At 46.8% G+C, this 22614-nt stretch overlaps 1 protein-coding gene across 3 annotated transcripts in view; it reads right to left on the bottom strand.

Moving 5' to 3' along the window:
• Positions 1 to 18517, bottom strand: part of Osbpl2 (oxysterol binding protein like 2) — a 36425-nt gene extending 17908 nt beyond the window's left edge. Inside the window, exons 1-6 of one of the 3 annotated variants that reach the window (XM_051143943.1) lie at positions 18494 to 18517; positions 11740 to 11871; positions 11050 to 11191; positions 7798 to 7873; positions 3395 to 3529; positions 2245 to 2342 (exon numbers count right to left, since the gene is read on the bottom strand). In XM_051143943.1, the coding sequence (XP_050999900.1) occupies positions 2245 to 2342; positions 3395 to 3529; positions 7798 to 7873; positions 11050 to 11191; positions 11740 to 11776 (488 nt within the window). In that variant the 5' untranslated portion in view covers positions 11777 to 11871; positions 18494 to 18517. Of the gene's footprint in view, positions 1 to 2244; positions 2343 to 3394; positions 3530 to 7797; positions 7874 to 11049; positions 11192 to 11528; positions 11662 to 11739; positions 11872 to 18400; positions 18423 to 18493 lie in introns of those variants that run through there. The other 2 variants (XM_051143942.1, XM_051143944.1) reach the window with 2 other exon arrangements.
• Positions 18518 to 22614: the final 4097 nt, after the last annotated feature.

Genomic DNA, 22614 nt, shown 5'->3' with positions numbered 1-22614 from the left:
ACCCCCATCCCTCAGCTTCTATTTTATCTTTTTCAAGACATTTTAATAATTTCCTGAAAGCTAAGCAAGGTTTGAACCTCAAATCTTGGTACGTGATGGGCAGCAATGATCTAGACATTCAGAAATGTCTAGAAAAAGGAAGGAGGAGGGGGAGGGAGGCCCAGAGAGCACTGCCTGGTTTTCCAAAGGTCCTGAGTTCAATTCCTAGCAACCACATGGTGGCTCAGAACCATCTATAATGAGATCTGGTGCCCTCTTCTGGTGTGCAGGTGTACAGCAGGCAGAACTGTGTACTTAATAATAAATAAATCGTTTAAAAAAAAAAAGGAAGGACGGAACCAATTCAGACAAAGCCACATCCTTAAGAGTGACATTTGTGGGGCTGGAGAGATAGGGTCAGTGACTAAGAACACTGGATGTTTTCCAGAGGACCCAGGTTCAATTCCCAGCACTCACATGGCAGATCACAACCATCCCTAACTCCAGTTTCAGGGAATTTGATATAATCTTTTGGCCTCTCCCAGTGCCAGGCACACATATGGTGTACAGATCAACATGTAGCCCAAACATCCATACACATAAAATAATAATTTGTTTTTGTTTTTCAAGACAGGGTTTCTCTGTGTAGATCTGGCTGTCCTGAAACTGGCTCTATAGACCAGGATGGCCTTGAACTCAGAGAGATCGGCCTGCCTCTGCCTCCTGAGTGCTGATATTAAAGACATGTGCCTCCATGCCTAGCTAAGGAAAAATGATTATGATACAATGTAAAAGTCATCAATTAACATCTCACACACAAGAAAATCTACTAAAATGTTGATACCAACTGTCTTCGGTGGGTTACATCTGTTTTCTGCTTCCAGCACTGCCATATTCTGTATAGACCATTATCATAGCTAAAACATCAACAGGCTCCATTTAGTGAATCCCCCAGATTACCAGATGACCCTGATTCCAGGGCAGTGGCAGATTGTCATGGCAGCACAGCTCTCTACAGAAGAGAACAGAGCAGAATGGCAGGTGGTGGCCCTCCTGCCGGCAGCCCCATGGCTGTAACCATAATGCCAGCCAATTAGACATCTCATCTAAATACTTCCAATAACTTCCTTCCCCCGTGAAAAGATCTCCTCACTGAACTACAGTGTTGTTCTCTGCACTCCTGAGGTGTAAGCACAACACTACGCTAGCCACACCTGTAGCACAGAATAGGTTGGACCACAAATGATCCTTAAGAGCACAAATGGCCACTAGGACCTGTGCAAGTTCAGTCCCTGAGGCTCAGGAAAGACTAAGGCAAAAACACAACAGGCATGTGACATACAGCTGGAAGTGTCCAAGACTGTATTCTGCATAACTGCAGGAGACCCAGAGTTGACAAAGTAGATAGCAACAATCTCCCAGGCCGCTTGCTTGGAGGCTCATCACATTCATATGCACTAGGATTCAGGGTCCAGGCTCAGAGGTCTGCTAGGTCCAAGGGTGAGAATGGAGGGGTACACACTGCTCATGTGCATGAGCATTTGCCACCATCTGCCCTGTCTACCCCACCCTGGAAGCTTCATGGTCTACAGGGCGCCAAGAGGCATGATACTACCCAGAAGAAACTCCTCAAAGAGATTTCAGCAAACATGCACAGACTAGGTAGAGTGAGGCTAATTCTAGGGGCTTGTCCAAGCATTCCTGAGACCCTGCAACACAGGCATGGGGTTATTCCTCTTTCATCAAAGTGCTACAAAAACAAGCAAACAAACACAAAAAACCAAGAAACAAACAAAGTGCTGCAAAAAATGGTACAGTCCTAGTTATTAATTCTAATTTCTTTTTTTGTTGAAAACTAGTGACTCCCCATGTCTCTGGCATGTGGTACAAACATACCACTAGTGGGCTACACAGCATGGCCTCCATCCTTGAGCCCACTGCACTAAGATTCTGTGCCAGTCCTTCATAGAGTACCAGAGTTCTACTCCATCAGTCACACACACAGATGCATGGTATGAGCACCTTCTTGCCCACAGCATCCATCAGTCACACACACTCCATGGTATGAGTACCTTCTTGCCCACAGCATCCATCAGTCACACACACTCCATGGTATGAGTACCTTCTTGCCCACAGCATTAAACACTACAGTAGCTCCTAACTCCAAACATCTGTCCTGATCTGAGGAGTCAGTGCTGAAGAGAAAACTGTGCTCTTGTCGCCCAAGAGCCCTTCTGCAAAAGATTCATAGTGAACTCTCCTTACCTGATCAATTCATACGTCTCCCCCAAGAGCGGGTTAAAGGGTTTGCCAGTTCTCTCCCACTGGGAAGCCACAGCCGAGACCGCGAAGGCAGCTACGGACTGCAAACAATCAGAAGGTGGATCAGAACAGCTTCAGCCAAGACAGCAAATGAGCAGGATCCTACAGGGCATCCTAGGCACCCAGGCATCATCACTGCTCCTACAGGGCATCCTAGGTACCCAGCCGGCATCACTGCTCCTACAGGGCATCCTAGGCACCCAGGCATCATCACTGCTCCTACAGGGCATCCTAGGTACCCAGGCAGCATCACTGCTCCCACAGGGCATCCTAGGCATCCAGGCAGCATCACTGCTCCCACAGGGCACTCTAGGCATCCAGGTAGCATCACTGCTCCCACAGGGCATCCTAGGCACCCAGGCAGCATCACTGCTTCCTTTGCTGACTTCTCAGGTTTGTTTGTTTGTTTTTGGTTTTTCGAGACAGAGTTTCCCTACGATAGCCTTAGCTGTCCTGGACTTGCTTTGTGGACCAGGCTGGCCTGGAACTTGCAGAGATCTGCCTCTGCCTCCTGTATGCCACTTCTCAGATTTTTAAGATTACATAATTTAGTTGGGTGTGGTAGCATACGCCTGTAATCCCAACACTCTGAAAGACAGAGGTAGGCAGACTGCTGTGAGTTCAAGGCCAGCCTGTTCTACAAAGCAAGTCCAGTACAGCCAAGGATACACAAAGAAACCCTGAGGTGGGGGAGGGGAAGTACAGAACTTTTGGGTAAACACCATTATTGCCCACTTCCTCAAAAATCACAAAAAGAGGAAACATTTTTTCCAGCCTAAGCTGCAGATGCTGAAGCAATCCATCTGCCAGTCTTCTACACTAGTACTCCTGTCCATACACTCCCGCACGCATGCACGCACACAGGAGATGCAGAGGTAAATCCCTCCACACAGCCATAAGCATACATAAGGCAGTGGAGACACAGAAGAGAAGCCACTTTGTGAGGCTGACAACTGGGAGTTCTTAGACTGCCCCGATTCCTGATGAGAATACAATTCTTCCACATGGCCCAGCAGCAGGACACCTGGGTCCCTACAACTATGGGGACAGTTATGGCTCTGGGACTGTCCTCACAGTCATATGAAGTGCCTACCTGCATCCTTTCCAGGGGCTGGGACTGATTTGAGGCTTTGTGAATGAGGTACACATGCTCCATGTACTCCGTGATCCGCTGCAGGAAGCTCAGTGGCTCATTGAAGGCGATTGGCATCGTGATCTTGGATAGTTCCTAGAAGAAGCCAGAAAGACATCTGGTTGGGTTTCTGGAGGCTTCCAGGTATGACCCAGATACAAACATCCCACTTTCCTGGGAGTGCCCCAAGGATCTCTTCCCAGAGCCGAAAGTTCTCAAACAGACAAGGCCTTAGAAACCTTCTGTGGACAGGCTATCTGCTGTGAGCCCCAGTGTCCACCTGACCCAACAGAGAATGCCATGGCAGCTCTCCATCTCCCAGGTCTGGGAGCCACTCCCAACTTCCATCACATGCAATAATCAAAGGAACTCCAAGACAGCAACCTCACCTCCGCTCCCAGTCCAGATGCGTGGTACCAGCCCCAAGCTTCCCACTGTTAAGACTTGAGACTAGCCTGGTCTACTAAGCAAGTCCAGGACAGCCAACGCTACACAGAGAAACCCTGTCTTGAAAAACCAAAAAATACAAACAAACAAAAAACTTGCCCTTGCAGGGGTGGTAGTAACACACGCCTTTAATCCCAGCACTCAGGAGGCAGAGGCAGGTGGATCTCCGAATTCAAGGCCACTCTGGTCTACAGAGTGAGTTTCAGGACAGTCCAGGCTACAGAGAAACAAAACAAACCTGTCCTTAGCACCCATGGCCTTCCAGGATGACACAGAAGCACCTGAGATGGCAGGCATGCCCTTCTACAATGTGGCTCCCAGGCACCATGGGAGGAGTGAGGCTGCAGCTTCTGCTTCCACAGAGCTCATTCGTAGAGCACAAAAGTCTCAGGAGCTATTCTTGAGCTGGGCTTCTAGAAAGGCATCAGCAGAGATGACAGAAGGACTGCCAGAAGAAAGTGGAGCTGCAATAACAGGGTAGGCCTAGGTACTCCAGGAACAGGACAAGGTACAAGCTTTGAATCTTAAGATGATTTGCAGATTTTCTGTATTGGGGCCTAGAATGACCCCTCTGGTCTCACCAGCCCCGAATGTCAGGAGAGATTGATAGAATGCCCTGGGGAGGCAGTATTCTCAGCATATTATCAGCAAGACAGCCCTCCTAGCCAGGTCCTGGGAGACAGCAGGGTAGGGCACTGATTACAATGCTGATCTAGGGAGATCCCACTGAAAGCCTGAACTCACAGATCCTGAGCCTGAGTCAGTTAGGCTCCTCATAGAGGCTACGTGCCAAGCTGAGAGACATTTGGGCATCTGTGAGGATGATGGGCAGGATGGTAAGGCAGGAATTACAAGCTAGGTGCCTTTTGACATGTAGAGGTGACCAAGATCACATAAGGAAGTTGTGTAAGGTTAGCAGAAAGGACAAGAAGCTTGGGACTACATCCACTATATCAAGAATCTGTACAACAGAGCTAAGGGGGGAACTGAGACAGTAGCCAGAAAAGCAGAAATGTAAGAAAAGAATGATAAGGCTTCACGTATCTTCTGAGCATTACATGCCTGTAAAACAAGGGAAACTGAGCCCACAACCTCAGTGCGAGAGGTCAGAGAGGCTGGCTGGGCTCCCAGAACTTGCATACACACTGTTCACCTGGTCGAAACCTGCAGCCTTGGGTTCCACAAGCGAGGCTCCACCCCTGCTGCTGGGTAAAGTAACACAGCCTATAAAGTGCACTTAGCTACAGCTAGCAAAATGCCAACACATTTCTGCTTTGATCCAGTAATCCCATGTCTGGGCACCCATCCCTGAGCCTCAGCAGACACGCATGCAGGGCTAGCCACTGTAACTTGCTTTGGTCAGCCAAAAGCCAGAAATGGTCTAATGTCCAAAACAGGGCACTGTCCCACTAAACTAAACGACAACCAAGAAAGGCACATGAAGTAGTTACAAGATCATTTAGATATTGGCAGCTCAAGGTTAAACAAAGGCCTATTGCCTCTCTGAAAGGATAGGGAGAGACATACATAAGTCAGGTTGTGGGCATGGGATGAGATACCATGAGGATGAGTAACAGCTACTTGTGGGGAGGGACAAGGCCAGGAAGCTGAGCTTCATACAACACTGTCATGTTCTGGATGTGTCTGAGTATCCTCAGGCTTTAGCAACTAACTGTGAAGAACTAAGAGGATGGCACTTAATCCATCTGTGTTGAAGGCCAGTCTTCTGGGAAAACATTAGGATTGGTTAAGTCACTGGATGGAAGGCACCTCCATGGCTGGCTAGGGTCTCTCAGTAAAAGGGCAAGGAGGCTAATGAGACGATTTCAGCAGGTACACGGTAAAAGAAAATCAATTTCTGCAAGCCCTCCTCTGACCTCCACATGCACATATATGGACATAAATAAATGTAATTAATAATAATAATAGAACAGGGCTGGTGAAAAAGCTCAGTGGCAGGCTCTGGATTCAATCCTCAGTACTGCAAACAAACAACAACAAAGGAAGAGAGCAACAGACACACACTGTATGTGTCCATTCCCTGCCTCTTCTTGCGCGCTGTCCTATGCTACCTCAAGATTCTGCCAGCACTGACGTCATCACCAGATGCATGCCCTTGGCCTTGTACCTCCAAGAGTTGTACTTTCCTTTCAGTTCTTCTTTCCTTTACAGTTTACCCCGTCTATGGTATTGTGGTACAGGCAACAGAAAACAGACTAACACACACTTAATGAGTTTGACTTTAGACACATATTTTGAAAAAAGTCATAAAAGGAACCTATTAACATCAAAAATGTAACTGATGAACCTACATGATTCTCCCAGACCCATGCACAATTACTCATGAAAATAACAGGGAAACTTAGCAATAGGGATGCACAGGCAAGCAATTGAGGTCAACATCCCTACTAAGATGCCATTCTGAAAGAGCACAGGCAAGAAGAGCTCCTAGCTTTAGCGTACTCCTGCCCACAAGACAACCTCTGGTTACGCCTTCTTACAGCCCCCAATACCAACCCCCGTACCAATCTATGCACCGCCAGTCTAACACTATTTAAAATGCAAAGTATAGAAATCATCATCATCAACCACAACTTGGCATTAGAAGAATGCAGGTAGACACACACATGAAATTTGGCAACGTGTACTTCTGTACTCTTTGACTTGTGCTTCTTGTTGTCAAGTGCTAGTTTGTGCGTGAAATGTACCAGAGACCAGACGGGTACAATAGTTTCAAAAAGTCAAAGAAGACCATATGGGGGCTGGAGAGATGGCTCAGTGCATAAGAGCACTGTCTGCTCTTCCACAGGTCCCTAGTTCAAGTCCCAGGGACCACATGATGGCTCACAACTGTCTATACTGGAATCTAATACCCTCTTCTGGTATGCAGGTGTACATGCAGACGGAGCACTCACATGCATTAAATAAATAAACATTTTTTTTTTTTTTTTTTTTTTTTTTTTTTTTTTTTTTTTTTGGTTTTTCGAGACAGGGTTTCTCTGTGTAGCCTTGGCCATCCTGGACTCACTTTGTAGACCAGGCTGGCCTCGAACTCACAGCGATCCGCCTGCCTCTGCCTCCCGAGTGCTGGGATTAAAGGCGTGCGCCACCACGCCCGGCCTAAATAAACATTTTTAAAGCCCATATGGAGCCGGGCATGGTGGCGCACACCTTTAATCCCAGCACTTGGAAGGCAGATGTAGGGGGATCACTGTGAGTTCCAGGCCAGCCTGGTCTACAAAGTGAGTCTAGGACAGCCAAGGCTACACAGAGAAACCCTGTCTCAAAAACAAAACAAAACAAAACAAAACAAACAAATAAAAGCCCATATGGCGAGTTCATGGCTACCAGACATTCCATTTTCCAGACACAAAGCCTCAGCAATTGACAAAAGCTACCTAGAGCGTAGTGTGTGGCTAGGCCACCTGGTCTTATGCAGAAGGTGTTCAGGCCATAAGCAAGGAGCACATCTCAGAGCACCAGGAAAAATTCCTTATGGGATGTCTTCTCTGTCTGTTCAATTGATTAACTGAAAACTGCCATTCTGCTGTTCCTAAGTAATGATGTTTCCCCTTAGGAAATTGTTCTTTTCCTGCCTTATCTTTTTTTTGTTTGTTTTTTTAAAGATTTATTTATTATTTATACAATATTCTACCCCACGCCAGAAGAGGGCATCAGATCTCATTATAGATGGTTTTGAGCCACCATGTGGTTGCTGGGAATTGAATTCAGGACCTTTGGAAGAACAGCCAGCACTCTTAACCTCTGAGCCATCTCTCCAGCACCACCTGCCCACCTTGTTATCTTAATTTCATGATCATTATAAATACACTGCACTCACTTTCTTAGATACCAACAGTGCAAATCTCATACGAGTTCATACCTAAACTCCATGCTTCATAGTTATCTGCACTTACCAAGCCAATGCACTTTTTCAGGATACTCCACACGCTGAAATCACTTCTGGTGAACATGGGGGCAGGAAGAGCTGTCCTGTGAGGAGTAGAGAGCAGCAGGCATTTATTATCCAATGGAGTATATAAAGGGTAGCACCTATTTCTCACAGGAAGTTCTCAAGGTCATCATCTTAGCTTGAGACCTAAACATCAATGTCTCTAAACAAGAGTGTGCCTGGAAGAAAAGCTAGGTCAACAGCTGAAACTCGACAGGGTTTATGCACCACTATTTTGAAGTGTTGCTAGTAATGGTTATTGGTTATAACAAACTTGGAGTCTTTTGTTTTTGTTTTTTGATTTTTTTGAGACAAGGTTTCTCTGTGTAGCCTTGGCTGTCCTGGACTCACTTTGTAGACTAGGCTGGCCTCGAACTCACAGCGATCCGCCTGCCTCTGTCTCCTGAGTGGACTGCTGGGACTAAAAGCCAGGCCACTGCTTTCCTTCCATGAACTGAGGCAAGGCTGACAGTGAGAAGGGAGTCCATCTGCTTGCATCCCTGCTGCCTATTTTAGGGTCTTCAGCCCAAGCCCAGGACAGCGGACAGAACTAAGATAACCAAGAGTGAAATGAGTCAAGAAACTCTCCGAAACCAGCTATCTATCCCTCTGCCACAGACCTGTCTTCCCAAGGTGCATTCCTTCTCAAGCCATCTTCCATCCAATAAGGGCCCAGCAGTCACCTTTGCCTCAACTCCAGCTGTGGCTACTTGTGCAAAGACTATAGCTCCCTTTAGGGCTGTGGGCTACACTGAGCACTGTCTCCATGGGGTGGGGAGAAGCCTCAATAGAGATCTGACTAGCTTGTGGGCAGGAATGTGGCCCATCATAAGAGTGCAGAGCAGACATCATAGAGCAAGCCCTCAGACACACATGCCTGCTATGGGCCCTTAGATGGCAGCCTAGTTTTTCTTGTGGAATTCCCAATGACACCTCTCTCAAGTGGAAGAGGAGAACCTGACTGGGCATTTTGATCCTGGCACAGTGACAGCTGGGGTGTTGCCTGGTAAGACCCCACAAAGGGCTCATGTGGGTAACTGAGTAAAGACAAGAGGGAGAGAAGAAGCTCTGAGACAGAGTGGGAAAGGAAGGAAATATCTGTCTACTGAGCACTCTGGATCAGGGCTGCTGTGCACAGGCAAACTGTGAGACTCATAAGAAGTAAAGATGTTGCGCTATGAAGGGCAGAGTTAGGTCCCAAGGATACAACCTGCGCTGGTTAGTCTTTGTCAGCTTGACAGAAGCTAGGTTATCTATGAAGAAGAACCTCCACTGAAAAAACAGTTTCTCTGTCAGACTGCCTATAGGCCAGTTTGTAAGGCACTTTACCGATTAATGATTGATGTGGAAGGACCAAGCCCACTGAGGGCAGTGCCATTCCTCAGCAGATGGCCCTGGGTTGCATAAGAAAGCAAGCTGAGCAACCCATGGGAGTAAGCAGCATTCCTCCATGGTCTCATCTTCAGCTCCTGCCTTGGTTCCATAATGATGGACTGCAACCTGTTAGCCAAGCAAATCCTTTTGTTCCCAAGCACATGAAGGTATTTGGTTTTAGATACGCAGCAATAAGAAAGTAATTAATGTACAACTCTTGCATGAAGATGAGAAGAAAAACAGGGGGGGAAAAAAAAAAGACATGAAGGAGGACAGCAAGGCTCCAGGCTAAGACAGCAGCACAGGAGGAATTTGGGTATGCACAGGCCTATATGTAGAACTTAAGACAAGAGGTCTGGGAAGTATAAAGGTAGGTCTGAGTACCAGGGATAGGAGAGGTCAGTCCTCGTTTTAATAGTGACCATGCAGGTCAATGCCCAACATGGGACACTTCTGTGAGCAAATGACGATATTCAGAGCTGCTTAGGACAGAGGTATGAGAGCAGGAGTGAATCCCTGCTACAGTAGCTTTAGGCAGAGAACACAGGTGCCCCAGTGTGTTAAGTGCATTGTGTTTAGCAGGTAGAATGAGGGGATGGTGGCACACTTGATGCATAGTGGACATGAGAGATCCAGGTCTATTTAGAGGCCAAAAGGTCAGATGAGGGTAACAGAATAGGCAATGGTCCCAGGCCCAGTGCTGATGTTTGGCCATAAGGTGATGTATACTTAGGAGGGAGATGATGAGGTATAGAGTGAGCATAAGCAGCTTTAAACAGGCCCTCACAGCACATGTGAGGTGCTCCTACACCCACTAAGCACATGAGTGTAGGACAAGAGAAGAGTTATCACCCTGGGCACTGAGGGAACATACCCTGAAGGCAAGTAGGCCCACGTGTAAGGTCAGCAGTGAGGCTGGAGGCACCACACAGGAAGTCTCTGTCCCATGGACTATCCCTATGTGCTCCTGCTTTTCCTAATAGAGACTGAGAAACTTCCATGATGACCACTGTTATCATAGTCTGGATACACAAATGAATATGATTTTGTTGCAGCAGCTAAATCAAACCCTATTAGTCCTACAGGGCTAGTGGCCAACATTCTTCAGTGAGATGCAGAAGGGACAAGAGAATCCCCAGTATTCCCACTAGCCCAGCAGCCAAGCATACCTCAGGCCAGGTGGTGGTGGCGGCGGCGCATGCCTTTAATCCCAGCACTTGGGAGGCAGAGGCAGGCGGATCTTTGTGAGTTTGAGGTCAACCTGGTCTACAAAGTGAGTCCAGTAAGCCAAGGCTACACAGAGAAATCTTGTCTCAAAAAACCAAAACAAAAAACAAAAAACAGGCTGAGGAGATGGCTCAGCGGTTAAGAGCACTGGCTGCTCTTCTGGGTTCAATTCTCAGCACCCACATGGCAGCTCACAATTGTCTGTAGCTTCAGTTCCAGGGAATCTGACACCCTCACACAGACATATATGCAGGCAAAACACCAATGCACTAAAAATTTATATTAAAAAAAAAATGAAGGATGCCTCAGACACTGAAGGGAGAAGAGGATTAAACCTGGTACCTGTGGAGCAATAGGTGGGTCTATGGAGTCAGTCAGTGAGGTGTGTAGGTCACGCTGTGTACAGGCTGTGAGCCATCTTGGGACAGCATTATAACTTCACAGAAAGAGATTTGTGCCCTCCACTGGGCAGGCATCAAGTCTCTTAAGACACTGGGTGGCTGGACTGCCTGGAACTAGGGGTGCTCCAGCTCAATCTATGAGACCTAAGGGGATACCTTATAGTACACAGATAGACTCTGACAAATTCTGAAGCAATGTACAGAAGACAGCATACCTGTGCTTTTGAATTCCATTCTCTTGTGGTGGTCTCTCTCCACTTTTCCCACTCCTAGTACTTTTGCTAGTATCCAAATCAATCATCCCACTGATTTTATTTGCCTCTGAAAATTCCCCTGTAGAGTTATCGGAATCAAAGCCTGCAAGAAAGAAGCAAAATGGTCACCTCCACTAGAGCTGGGAGAGAAAGAAGCCTACTTCAAGAGCAACTGCACAAACAGAAGCCTAAAGATGTGCAAACCTTTTTTTTAAAAGTCTGTTTATTATTTATACAATACTCCATCTGCATGTGTGCCTGCAGGCCAGAAGAGGACAGCAAATCGCATTACAGATGGTTGTGAGCCACCGTGTGGTTGCTGGGAATTGAACTCAAGACCTTTGGAAGAACAGGCAGTGCTCTTAACCACTGAGCCATCTCTCCAGCCCAGATGTGCAAACCTTTTGTTTGCTCTGTAGCCCTGTCTGCCTCAGACTCACAGTGACCCGCCAGGCTCTGCTCCCGAGTGCTGGGTCACGTGCACATCCCCATCTGAATATCATCTAGAATAAGTATCTCTGCTGCCAACTCAGTAAACGTGTGGTCCACCTCAGGGGCAGGTGCACAGAGGTGCTGTGTGGGAGAGAGGTCTGTTAGGATGGCAGAGGTCACCACAGCATCAATGAGGTCATGTCTCCCGTCGTAGCTCACCTGTAACGGCATCAAAGAATTCTTCCTCCCCGTTCATCCTTCAGTGACCAGGCTGTCACTGTTCTGGGCTTGGTCCTCCTACAAGATCATATCTGATCTATATTATGTAGAAGCTGCGTGTGCACTGGAGCTCTGCAGAGAGAAATATTTTGGAATGAACTCAGCTTTATAAAGCCTATGGTCTAGAAACAGCTCTTAAATATCCATTTTTCATTTTGACTTTTTGGGTTTTGTTTGAGACAGGATCTCACTATGTACCCCTCTGGCTGGCCTACAACTTGCCAAGTAGACCAAACTGATCTAGAACTCAAAGATCGTTCTGTCTCTAACTCAAAGGCTGGAATTAAAGGTGTGTGCTACCATGCCCAGCTAAATACTGATTATTGAAATTGATCTAATTGATCTCCACAAGGGCCAGGTACATTGGCACATGCCTTTAATCCCAGCACTCCCCAGGCAGAGGTAGTGCACACACACATGTGTATTCTCACATATGAGGATACACACACATGCATACTACACACACACACACACACTTAGAAGAAATAAGACCCAGCTCCCCAGTAATAAAAGTAAAGTTCCAGGACAGCGTGAACAAGTTAGTAATATTTTTGTCTCATGATAAAAAATAAAAAAGAGCCAGGTGTGATGGCACACACCTTTAATCTCAGTACTCAGGAGGCAGAGGCAGGAGGATCTCTTTGAGTTGGGGGCCAGCCCAGTCTACAAAGTGAGTTCAGGACAGCCAGGGCTGTTACACAGAGAAACCCTGTCTCAAAAAAACAAAAAACATACAAATAAACAAACAGAAAAGTAAAAAGAAGGCCTGTGAGACAGCTCAGCAGGTAAGGGTAAGGGTGCTTGCTACCAAGCATAAGCTAAACTTAATTCCTGGAACCCATATGGTAGAAAGAAAGAATCAACTCCTACAAGTTGTCTTCTGAGATATCTACACACACCATATTCCTCACCCACACGCAATATGTAAGCAGAAACAGTAATAAAGTGCTGGAGAGTGTAGCTCAGTAGGAGAGCACTTGCCTAGCATATGCAAGGCCCTAAGTTTGATCTTCAGTAAATGGTATAAAAAGAAAAAGTTTAGTAACAATCAATGACTAATACGTCAATAAGTGATTATTATTTTAAGAGATATTTTTAAATAATCCTTTACAATTGTTCAGGAAAATGATAAAATATAATTTAGGAAGACACGTGGGCAGTTGGAGTAGCTTCAACAGGCAGTCACATGCGGGTGGGGCTCTGTACACTGTGAGTCATGAGGAACTGAATAACAAACAGGTGAAAGACTGTGTCAAAATATTTGCCTCTCAAGCCAAATGTTCCTTTCCTCTGTGGTGCTGATGATGGAGCCCAGCACCTCACACACACTTAGGCAAACATCTTACTATGAGGTATATCCCCAGCCTGGACCCCAGTTTTCCAAGGCAGAGAATTAAGACAACTATATAACTTATTTCCATCACATAGCCAGAAGATGCTTCAATTTTCTTGAAATTACCTTAGGTTAGCATTTTACAACTCCTGTACAATAATTTCTCCTGTTGGGAAGAACAGTTTTGTTTTGCTCAGGACAGGATCTCTCTATATAGCCCTGGATGGGCCTCAGACTCACAGGAACTCACCAGCCTCTGCCTCTGGAGTGCTGAGATTAAGTGCACGACCACAATTTGCCCAAGAACAGTATTTTAAAACAGTGAAGCAAAAATTCAACCTGTAGCCAGGTATGCATGTCTTTAATCCCAGCATTTCTGAGGCAGAAGCAGGAGGAGCTCTGAGTTCAAGGCCAGCCAGAGATACACAGTAAACTTTTGTCTAAAAGAGAAACAACAGGGCTGGAGAGATGGCTAAACAGTTAAGAGCACTGACTGCTTTTCCAGAGGTCCTGAGTTCAATTCCCAGCAACCACATGGTGGCTCACAGCCATCTGTAATGTGATATGATGCCCTGTTCTAGTATGCAGGCATACGTGCAAATAGAACACTCATACATGTAAAATAAATAAATAAATCTTATTTTAAAAACAAGAAGAAAGCCGGGCGTGGTGGCGCACGCCTTTAACCCCAGCACTCGGGAGGCAGAGGCAGGCGGATCGCTGTGAGTTCGAGGCCAGCCTGGTCTACAAAGTGAGTCCAGGATGGCCAAGGCTACACAGAGAAACCCTGTCTCGAAAAAACAAAACAAAAAAAAACAAAACAAAACAAAAAAAAAAACAAGAAGAAAAAGAAGAAGAAGCTCTTGGGAGGCAGAGGCAGGCAGATTGTGAGTTTGAGGCCAGCCTGGTCTACAAAGGAAGTGCAGGACAGCCAAGGCTACATAGAGAAACCCTGTCTCGAAAAACCAAAAAAAAAAAAAAAAAAGAAGAAAAACCCAAAACAACAACAACAACAACAAACCTTCAAACTATTTCAAAAGGTTGATTTTTTTTTTTTTTCCTGAAAATAAGTAAAGTGCCACATGTAACTTACAAAGTCTCTTAAACAATTGCCTGTAAGGCCTGAGGGACAGGGAAAAGGGAAGTCCCAGGTGAGAAATTCGCCCTCTTCCCTTGGAGTGGCAAAACAATACTAGAGACAACACCCACCCAATCCTGAAGCTCTGCATACTTATAAAGGTCTAAGTGGTAACCAACTGGCACCAACCCCCTTCCCCATGCTTGGAGTACTTCTGTTTTCTTTGCTCCCTTCTCAAAGAGCTATGAAATTTAGTTAGGAACCAGACACCTGTGAAGCAACACAAAGAGCAGCCACAGTTCCCCGGGAGGCCTGCTGTCCCTTGCAAAGCCAGGGTGTGTTGCTTGCTTCACCTCACATTGGGCCCTCAATCACCTGCAGCTGCAGGAAGAGAAACAGCTAAAGCCGCTAGGCACCATCTGTCCTACAGATAGCAAGATAGCCAAATGGCCACCGAAGTGCTATATCTGCTCCTCCAACATGGAGCTCTACAAGGTGCCTGGGCCAAAGGCCTGCCCTGGTGAACATATAAATAAGCAATGCCATCCTGGAAGGCAAGGGTTCCCAGTGGCACCTAGGTCAGCTCACACCTACACAACACACTTCCTCTGAAGTGCACCTTCTCTCCTTCGATGCCTGTGCATTCTCGGGGGAAAACCACAGAGCCAGTGAATGCCATCCTGCTGAGAAAACCATCCCAAATGCAGCCCAGCATCTGGCTTGACCTACCAACCTACTCAGAAGAAGATTGTGCTAGACACTGTAGGAGCCCAAACAGCAACAGCCAGACTCTGGGACCTTCCAGGCCAGCTTCTCCAGTAAACAAGTCACAAAGGAAAGAAAGTGACAGAGTGGTGGAGGACAGACATTATCCCAACTGAGCAGTGGTTGCTGTACATACAGGAAGGCACAAGTTAACACACATGACGAGCGTGCTGGCACGCACCTTTAATCCCAGCACCAGGGAGGCAGAGGCAGGCCCTGTGAGTTCCAGGCCAGCCTAGTCTACAAAGTGAGTCCAGGACAGCCAGGGCTATTACACAGAGAAACTTTTGTCTCAAAAAATCAACAACCAAACCAAACAAACAAAAACATGATGAAGCTCATATGGCCATATTCTTGTCTTCACCTTATACTTAAAAGTGTGCATTTTATTATGTATGAATCACCCCCTTCCAAAGCTATCCTGAAGCCTGTTGTGGTGGCATTTACCTATAATCCCAGCACTCAGGAGGTGCAAGCAGGAGGATTAGGAAATCAAGGTCATCCTGATTAGAAGATGTAAAGCAAATTAGAGGACACCCTGAGCTACCAGAGACTTGTCTCAAAATAAAACCACAAACAAGTAAGAAAAGCTATCTGCCTTTAATCTCAGCTCGGGCAGCAGAGGCAGGAGGATGGATCTCTGTGAGTCTGAGCTCAGCCTGGTCTACAAAGCAAGTCCAGGACAGCCAAGGCTACACAGAGAAACCCTGTCACAAAAAAACAAAAAACAAAAAGAAAAGAAAGAAAAGCTGTCTAGAAGGGCCAAGGGGAGTGGTTTGGTTAGCAGAACAATTAATTGCCTAGCGTTTATAAAACCTGAGATCAATCCCAAGTACCCAGGGGAAAAGCTACCTTTAAAAAGGACACAAGTGCTGGAGAGATGGCTCAGCAGTTAAGAGCACTCACTGCTCTTCCAGAGGTCATGAGTTGAAGTCCCAGCAACCACATGGTGGCTCACAACCATCTATAATGTGATCTGATGCTCTCTTCTGGCTTGTAGGTGTACATAATAAATCAATAAATCTTAATAAAAAAAAAAAAAAAGGACACAAGCAGGCAGAGTGCAGTGGCATATGCCTTTAATCCCAGCACTTGGGAGGCAGAGGCAGAGGGATCACTACAAGTTTGAGGCCAGCCTGGTCTACAAAGCAAGTCCAGGACAGCCAAGGTTACACAGAAAAAGCCTGTCTCAAAAAAAAAAAAAAAAAAGACAGTCACAGACAACAGAACACACACACACACACACACACACACACACACACACGGCGGCATGCTTTTAATTCCAGCACTTGGAGGGCAGAGGTAGGCAGCTCTACATAGTGAGTTCCAAGACAGCCAGGGCTAAAGAGAGACTGTCTCAAAACACAAAACAAAACAATATCGATGGAGCCTGGAGAGATGGCTCTGCAGTTAATAGCACTTTCTGCTCTTACAGAGAACCAGGGTTCAATTCTTGGCACTGGGCATGCTGGCTCATAACTGTCTATAACTCCAGTTCCCAGAGACGGAATATCTCTTCTGACTCCTGCATGCATGTGGTACGTGTACATACATACAGGCATGCACATATTTTTATTTTTTATAAAAAGACATTAATGTCATCCCTGAAGCCAAATTCAAACAAGGTTGTACACAGATCAGGACCACAGAGATGCTGGTGAGGTACCTGGACATGTGGCTCTTGTGGAAACTCAGGGAAAACCCATGGAACGCACGATAGGCCTGGATGGTGAATGACGGGGATGGACCCCTTGCTCTAATTTCCTGCTGTGTTTATAACAGCTCCACGATGAAAAGAATGCTACAAGCTGGTCTGTCTTTTTTTTTTTTTTTTTTTTTTTTTTTTTTTTTTTTAAGATTTTTAAATTTATTATGTATACAGTGTTCTGCCTGCATGTACACACCAGAAGAGGGCACCAGATCTCATTACAGATTGTCATGAGCCACCATGTGGTTGCTGGGAATTGAGCTCAGGACCTTTGGAAGAGCAGCCAGTGTTCTTAACCTCTAAGCCATCTCTCCAGCCCACCTGATCTGCTCTTTTTACATGCTTTCATATCTAGAGCAAAATACCTAATGTTAAAAGTAAATTACAGGGGCTGGAGAGATGGCTCAGAGGTTAAGAGTATCATCTGCTTTTCCAAAGGTCCTGAGTTCAATTCCCATAAGGTCAAGGGCCAACCTTCCCACTCATCCTCAGGATGTCTCAAAACTGTAAGTGAAACTATTAACCTCCAAATCCCACATGGCTGCAGGTTGCTCTGGAGGAGACAGAAGGTATTCAAGGGTCTGAGAAGATTGCTGCACTGTCAGGCCAAACTTGGTGCCATTTCACTAGTTTTTAGCAGAGCTAAGCCACTAGAAGCTGGGCACCTCAGAAAGGGATGGAAAAAGTCCTGCTGGTAAGGCCAAGCACAACAGTGTTCCCAGGAAACTTTCCTGATGGACTTCTACAACTGACATGAAGATCTGCAGGAAAACGGGGCTGGGCACCATTAAGGTATCTACATGCCTGGCACTCCACAGATGCCCACAGGGTGAAATAGCACCTATCTGTTAAGTCTTCAGACCTTCTGTCAGTCTGTCCCATCTGCAGGGCCTGGTCCAGAACATGGGTCTCAATGTCAATGTACCCCATGGGCCCTGTGTGCTTTCTCAGCTTAGAACAGCTGAGAGAATGCAAATTGTGTTTGGAAAATGGCCTCTTCTGTTAAAGGAAATGAAGAACTGCTTTCTGAACAGATCCTCCCATCGTGGAGAGCTGGAGTGTCCCAAATCCAAGCCAAACTCTCCTGGGTAATTGGTTCTCCTCTTAAAAGCCATTTGTTGCCCACCTTAATGCTTGTCCTAAAATCCCCCTGGAAGGAGGCCAGACATGGTGATGCACACCTTTAATCTCTGCACTCAATGCACAGTCAGGCAGATCTCTGTGAGTTCAAGGCCATCCTAGTCTACAAAGCAAGAAACCCTATCTCGAAAAACCAAAAACCAAATCAAACCAAACAAACCAACCAACCTCTGGGATGTGTTCTAAGCCGACTACAGGCTCCCACCCACCAAAAGCCAAGAGCATCACCAGAGGGAATCAACAGCAGACTGCTGCAAACTTTGCTGTGCTGACAGCCTCATGTTCCCACCAGTGCACTCAGCAGACGCCTGGGTCTATCTGTCTTTTGTTCTGTGACTATGAGGTTCATGACCCTAGGTCCTTACTGCAAAATTTTACATGAGACAACCTGGATCCTTATTTTTGGACCAAGGTGCTCACATTCAGCTTAGAATAAACTCTTTCTTCTTCCCTCTGGGATGAGGGGTATATGTGCACAGGTACCCGTAGAGGTCAGAGACAACTTGTAGAACTATTTCTTGCTTCCAGCATGTGGGATTGAACTCGGGTCAACAGGCTTGGCAACAAGTGCTCTTACCACAGAGCCACTCACTGGACTAAAGCCTGTGTTTGGCTGACACAGCTTTCTGTCCATGCTGAGACGATACATGAAGCTGATGGGAAGACAGACCTTGCCTCTTAGGCAATGGACCTCCAGTTCTCCTGCTCTCAGTCAGCCTACAGGGAACGCTTCAGGAAAGGCTCTGGGATTCTTGTTTGTTTAATCAGTGCTGTCTGGTCAGGTATATCCCTTTCTGAAGTCTAGAGAAAACCCAGGAAATTAGTTCTAGCTGGGCATCATTTTGGCCTTCCACCTTCTCCACAAATAACTCTAGGCTGAGGCAGGGCTTTCTCCTTCCATCTTCCCCAAGCATGCCATCACTGTAACCCTCCCAACCTGGGATACTCAACAACTGTTCTGCTATCCAATAAATACCCACTTGCTTAAAAAAGAGCCCCTACCAGGCTCTTCTGAAGGTAGGAGGACCTGACCCAGTCAGGCCCAAAATGTCTCACTACTTCCATGAATTCTCCTACTTCACTGTTACAATGTATCTTTAGGTTATTTATAAAGATGGATCTAGAGCCCAGAGCAGTGGCACATGCTTCTAATCCCAGCACTAGGGAGGCAGAGGCAGGCGGATTGCTGTGAGTTTGAGGCCAGCCTGGTCTACATTGCAAGTCTAGGACAGCCAAGGCTAAGCAGAGAAAACCTGTCTCGAAAAACAAACAAACATAAAAGATCTAGAGCTAGATATGTTTGTACATATCTGAGAACACAGGAGGGTTCCAGAACAACCTAGTCTACACAGTGAAACCTGTCTCAAACAACGAGGAAAAAAGGGGAGGGAGAGACGGAGAGAGGCAGGGAGAAAGGATAGAGGAAAGAGGTCTACAAGTTTGGACAATGAGGCAGTAGAACCACCAGGGGAATGCTACTATCGGCTTGCTGAAAACCTAGTCATGGGAAACCTCTGCTGTTAAAACCAGGTGGGGCAAGCTAGACAGGCTCTCTACACAGCACAACATGCCTGAGTAATACAAACATTTTTTTCTCACACACCTGTCATTTCCGCATATGAGAGGTGGAGGCAGAGGGATCAGTTCAAGGTCAACCTGGGTACTTAAGAGCCCCCCCCCTTTTTTTGGCTGTTGTTTTTTTGAGACAGGGTTTCTCTGGGTAGCCTTGGCTGTCCTGGACTCGCTTTGTAGACCAGGCTGGCCTTAAACTCACTGAGATCTGCCTGCCTCTGCCTCCCTAGTGCTAGGATTAAAGGCATGCACCACCACACCCAGCTCTTGAGACCGTATCTTAAAAAAAACATTTGTAGCCAGGCAGTGGTCGCACACACCTTTAATCCTAGCACTTCAGAGGCAGAGGCAGGTGGATCTCTAAGTTTGAGGCCAGCATGATCTACAGAGTGAGCTCCAGGTTAGCCAGGTATACACAGTGAAACCCTCCAGTCAGTTTCTGTGGGGAAAACATTAGTCTCTAATCCCCCAAACCCTTGCTTGACCAGACAGGAAGCTCACAGATGTTACTGGACTTGCTCTGTCCTGAGAGCACTCAGCAGAAGTCCTCAAACAGTGAAATCTCAGCAGTGCCTGAGCTCAGGCCAAATGCACAGTCCCACCCTCACTCACTGGAGTCTAAAGAGATTTCAGACACAGGCCAGAGAAACAACAGCCATAATAGCATCTTTCATGGCGAGGCCACCAAAGTCACAGCATTACCGTCAAAGTTGACAGTAAAGTCACGCAAAGGACACCACCATATCCTCACAGAGCCAATCCTTCCTCAACATGCAGACCTAGCAGGAACTATCTAGCTGTGTATCCCAGGTAGGCCTGTCAGACTGCAGATACAAGCCAGAACATGACATCAAGAGTCACTCAGGAATGCTGGGAAGAGAGCATATGCTACAATGGTCAAAATAGCTCTGCAGTTATTAAGGACAACTCTCTTAGACTGAGGTGGAGGATGAGAAGCCAAGTCACAAAGACAGAGTTGGCTCCACAATCTGAACACACCCTCTGCACAGCCCATAGGCAGCTGGAGCCCAGGCTCCCATTCCCTGCCCCTTCCCCAGCATCTTCTAGAGCCACCAATCCTGGGGTCAGAATGGTCAGGCTAGTGAGGGACTTCATTCCTCCCCCCTGCAGCAAGACTACTTGGGCAGACAATGCTTCTTAGCTGTGTTGCCTTCTTGGTCTTCATCTGTCACTTGGGTGTCATCTTGTAACACCCAGAAAGCTATCATACATACCACAGGAAAGGTAGAGGTGTGAGGGAGGAGTGTTCAACCTGACTCCACGCCCGGTGAGGCAGCGTGGCCCAAGGGAGCCAGAGGCTAAACCACCACCCACTGGCCCTAGGATGCTTGGCAGCTCCCAAAGGGCAGGAGGGAATGTAGCAGGAGACTTTCCAGCCCCCAGCAGGAGCACAGCCTAGCTCAGCCCAGACATTCACAGCCAATTCCGAAGGATGAAGCCATCGGCAGGATGAGACAGGGAACAAGAGCCCACCATGCCACACTCTTCATTCTCATTCCAATCACCTTGGCGTTCTCAGTTCATAGTCACTGGACAGCGCTGTCTGCTAACACTAATGAAAGATCAGGTCTGAAGAGCCCTGGCATGGTAGAAGTGTAGTGGTTATTTTTACAAATTTTGTATAAATTTAGACTCAAAAAACAATCCCTACTCCTTCACAACAAAAGCTTTTTAAGGAAAGAAGTGAGAGTGGCTGGCGGGCTATGGCCTTGACCAGAGTGCATGGGTCATGCATCCTTTGCTTTAAGCACAGGCAGTCCTGGGGAAGGAAGTAGAAGTGACCTTTACTGAACACTGGCTCCCAATCTTTTAGCCAAACACAGTTACCTCCAGCTGTTCAAGAGGTGCCATTACAGGCAAAACAAATGGGCTCTACCTTCCTTAGCGGTCACAGAGCCCTGGCTTTCTTTAGGTTCCCAAGATCTGTACCTTCTTCTACCAGGAGCCCCACAATCTACCCCAAAGTAAAACCTAACCACCCTGAGCTGTGTAAGTGAAGAGCTGACTTCAGCCTCCAGTCTCCATTCAGCAGGCAGCAAGAGCAACTCCTGTTAGTGTACACCTGCTGAGCAAGTTTTGTGGCCACAGAAGACTTAACTTTATTCAAGCAGGAAACGGGAAGTGTCCAGGCCAAGAGAAAGGCTAGGAAAGCAACAGCATTAATCACCTGCGGTTTCGATTCTCCACACCAGCAGGGCGGGCCTCAACTGCAGGCCAAGAAGGTGCTCAGCAGGGTCCCTTAACAGCAACCACCTGGGGGGAGGGCTGTGTCACCTCTTAAGGGAGCCTATTATTCATGACAGAATCCTTCCTTCACTAGATCACACTTAGTATCAAAACAAGCACCAAAAACATACCACACACTTCAAGAACATTATCTTATAATCCAGCACAGTGTATTTCAAGCACACACAAGATGAGCCCAGCACTTTTGTACAAAAATGTTTGTTTTAGTCATCATGCTGCAACAGAAGAGAGCTGTTCAAAAGCTGCTCAGAAGGATGGGTGGGAAAGTTGTGGGTGGTGTCTCCACGGCTTAAGTCTGCCACTGCGACAGCAGCTGAATCAGACAAGTGGTCAATCCTCTGCTACACGTGGCTGCTGCTCCTCCACCACCACCACTATGTTGATCTTCTGCAGATCAAAACCACAGCTTTGGCGAGAGCCAAGAAAAGGGGAGCTGCTGCAGACCCAGATGGATGACCCATGATCACCCACTGAGAGAGATGTCCTCAGGGTTCCCAGATGATTCTGACATCTTATTTGGCCAGTTTCCTCTCCTATTCCAGGCCCTTCCTCATCCATCTACTCAACATCACTCTGCAGTTCCCTAACTGAACTGGTTTTACTGTACTGAGAAACTTGTCATGATAAAACCAAACCTAACAGCCAGGTGTGGTGGCGCACACCTTTAATCCGATCAGAGGCAGAGGCAGGCGGATCACTCAGAGTTCTAGGCCAGCCTGGTCTACAAAGTGAGTCCAGGACAGCCAAGGGATACACAGAGAAACCCTGTCTCGAAAAACCAAAGGAAAACAAACAAACGCACCCAGGTCACTCCCAAGATCCTTTCTGAGCACTGGGGCAAGGATGAGCAGCTGTTAAGACATAAGTCAGAGGTTCCATAAACTCTGACCCCTCCTGCCAAAAGACAAAAGAGGAAAGAAAGGAGAAAAGCTACTAAATTGAATCAGTGCT

This window comes from Acomys russatus, chromosome 4 (genome assembly GCF_903995435.1).
Source record: "Acomys russatus chromosome 4, mAcoRus1.1, whole genome shotgun sequence".
Taxonomy (NCBI): Eukaryota; Metazoa; Chordata; class Mammalia; order Rodentia; family Muridae; genus Acomys; species Acomys russatus.
The sequence above is the reverse complement of the archived record's forward strand: the minus strand, read 5'-3'. Positions and strand labels throughout refer to the sequence as shown.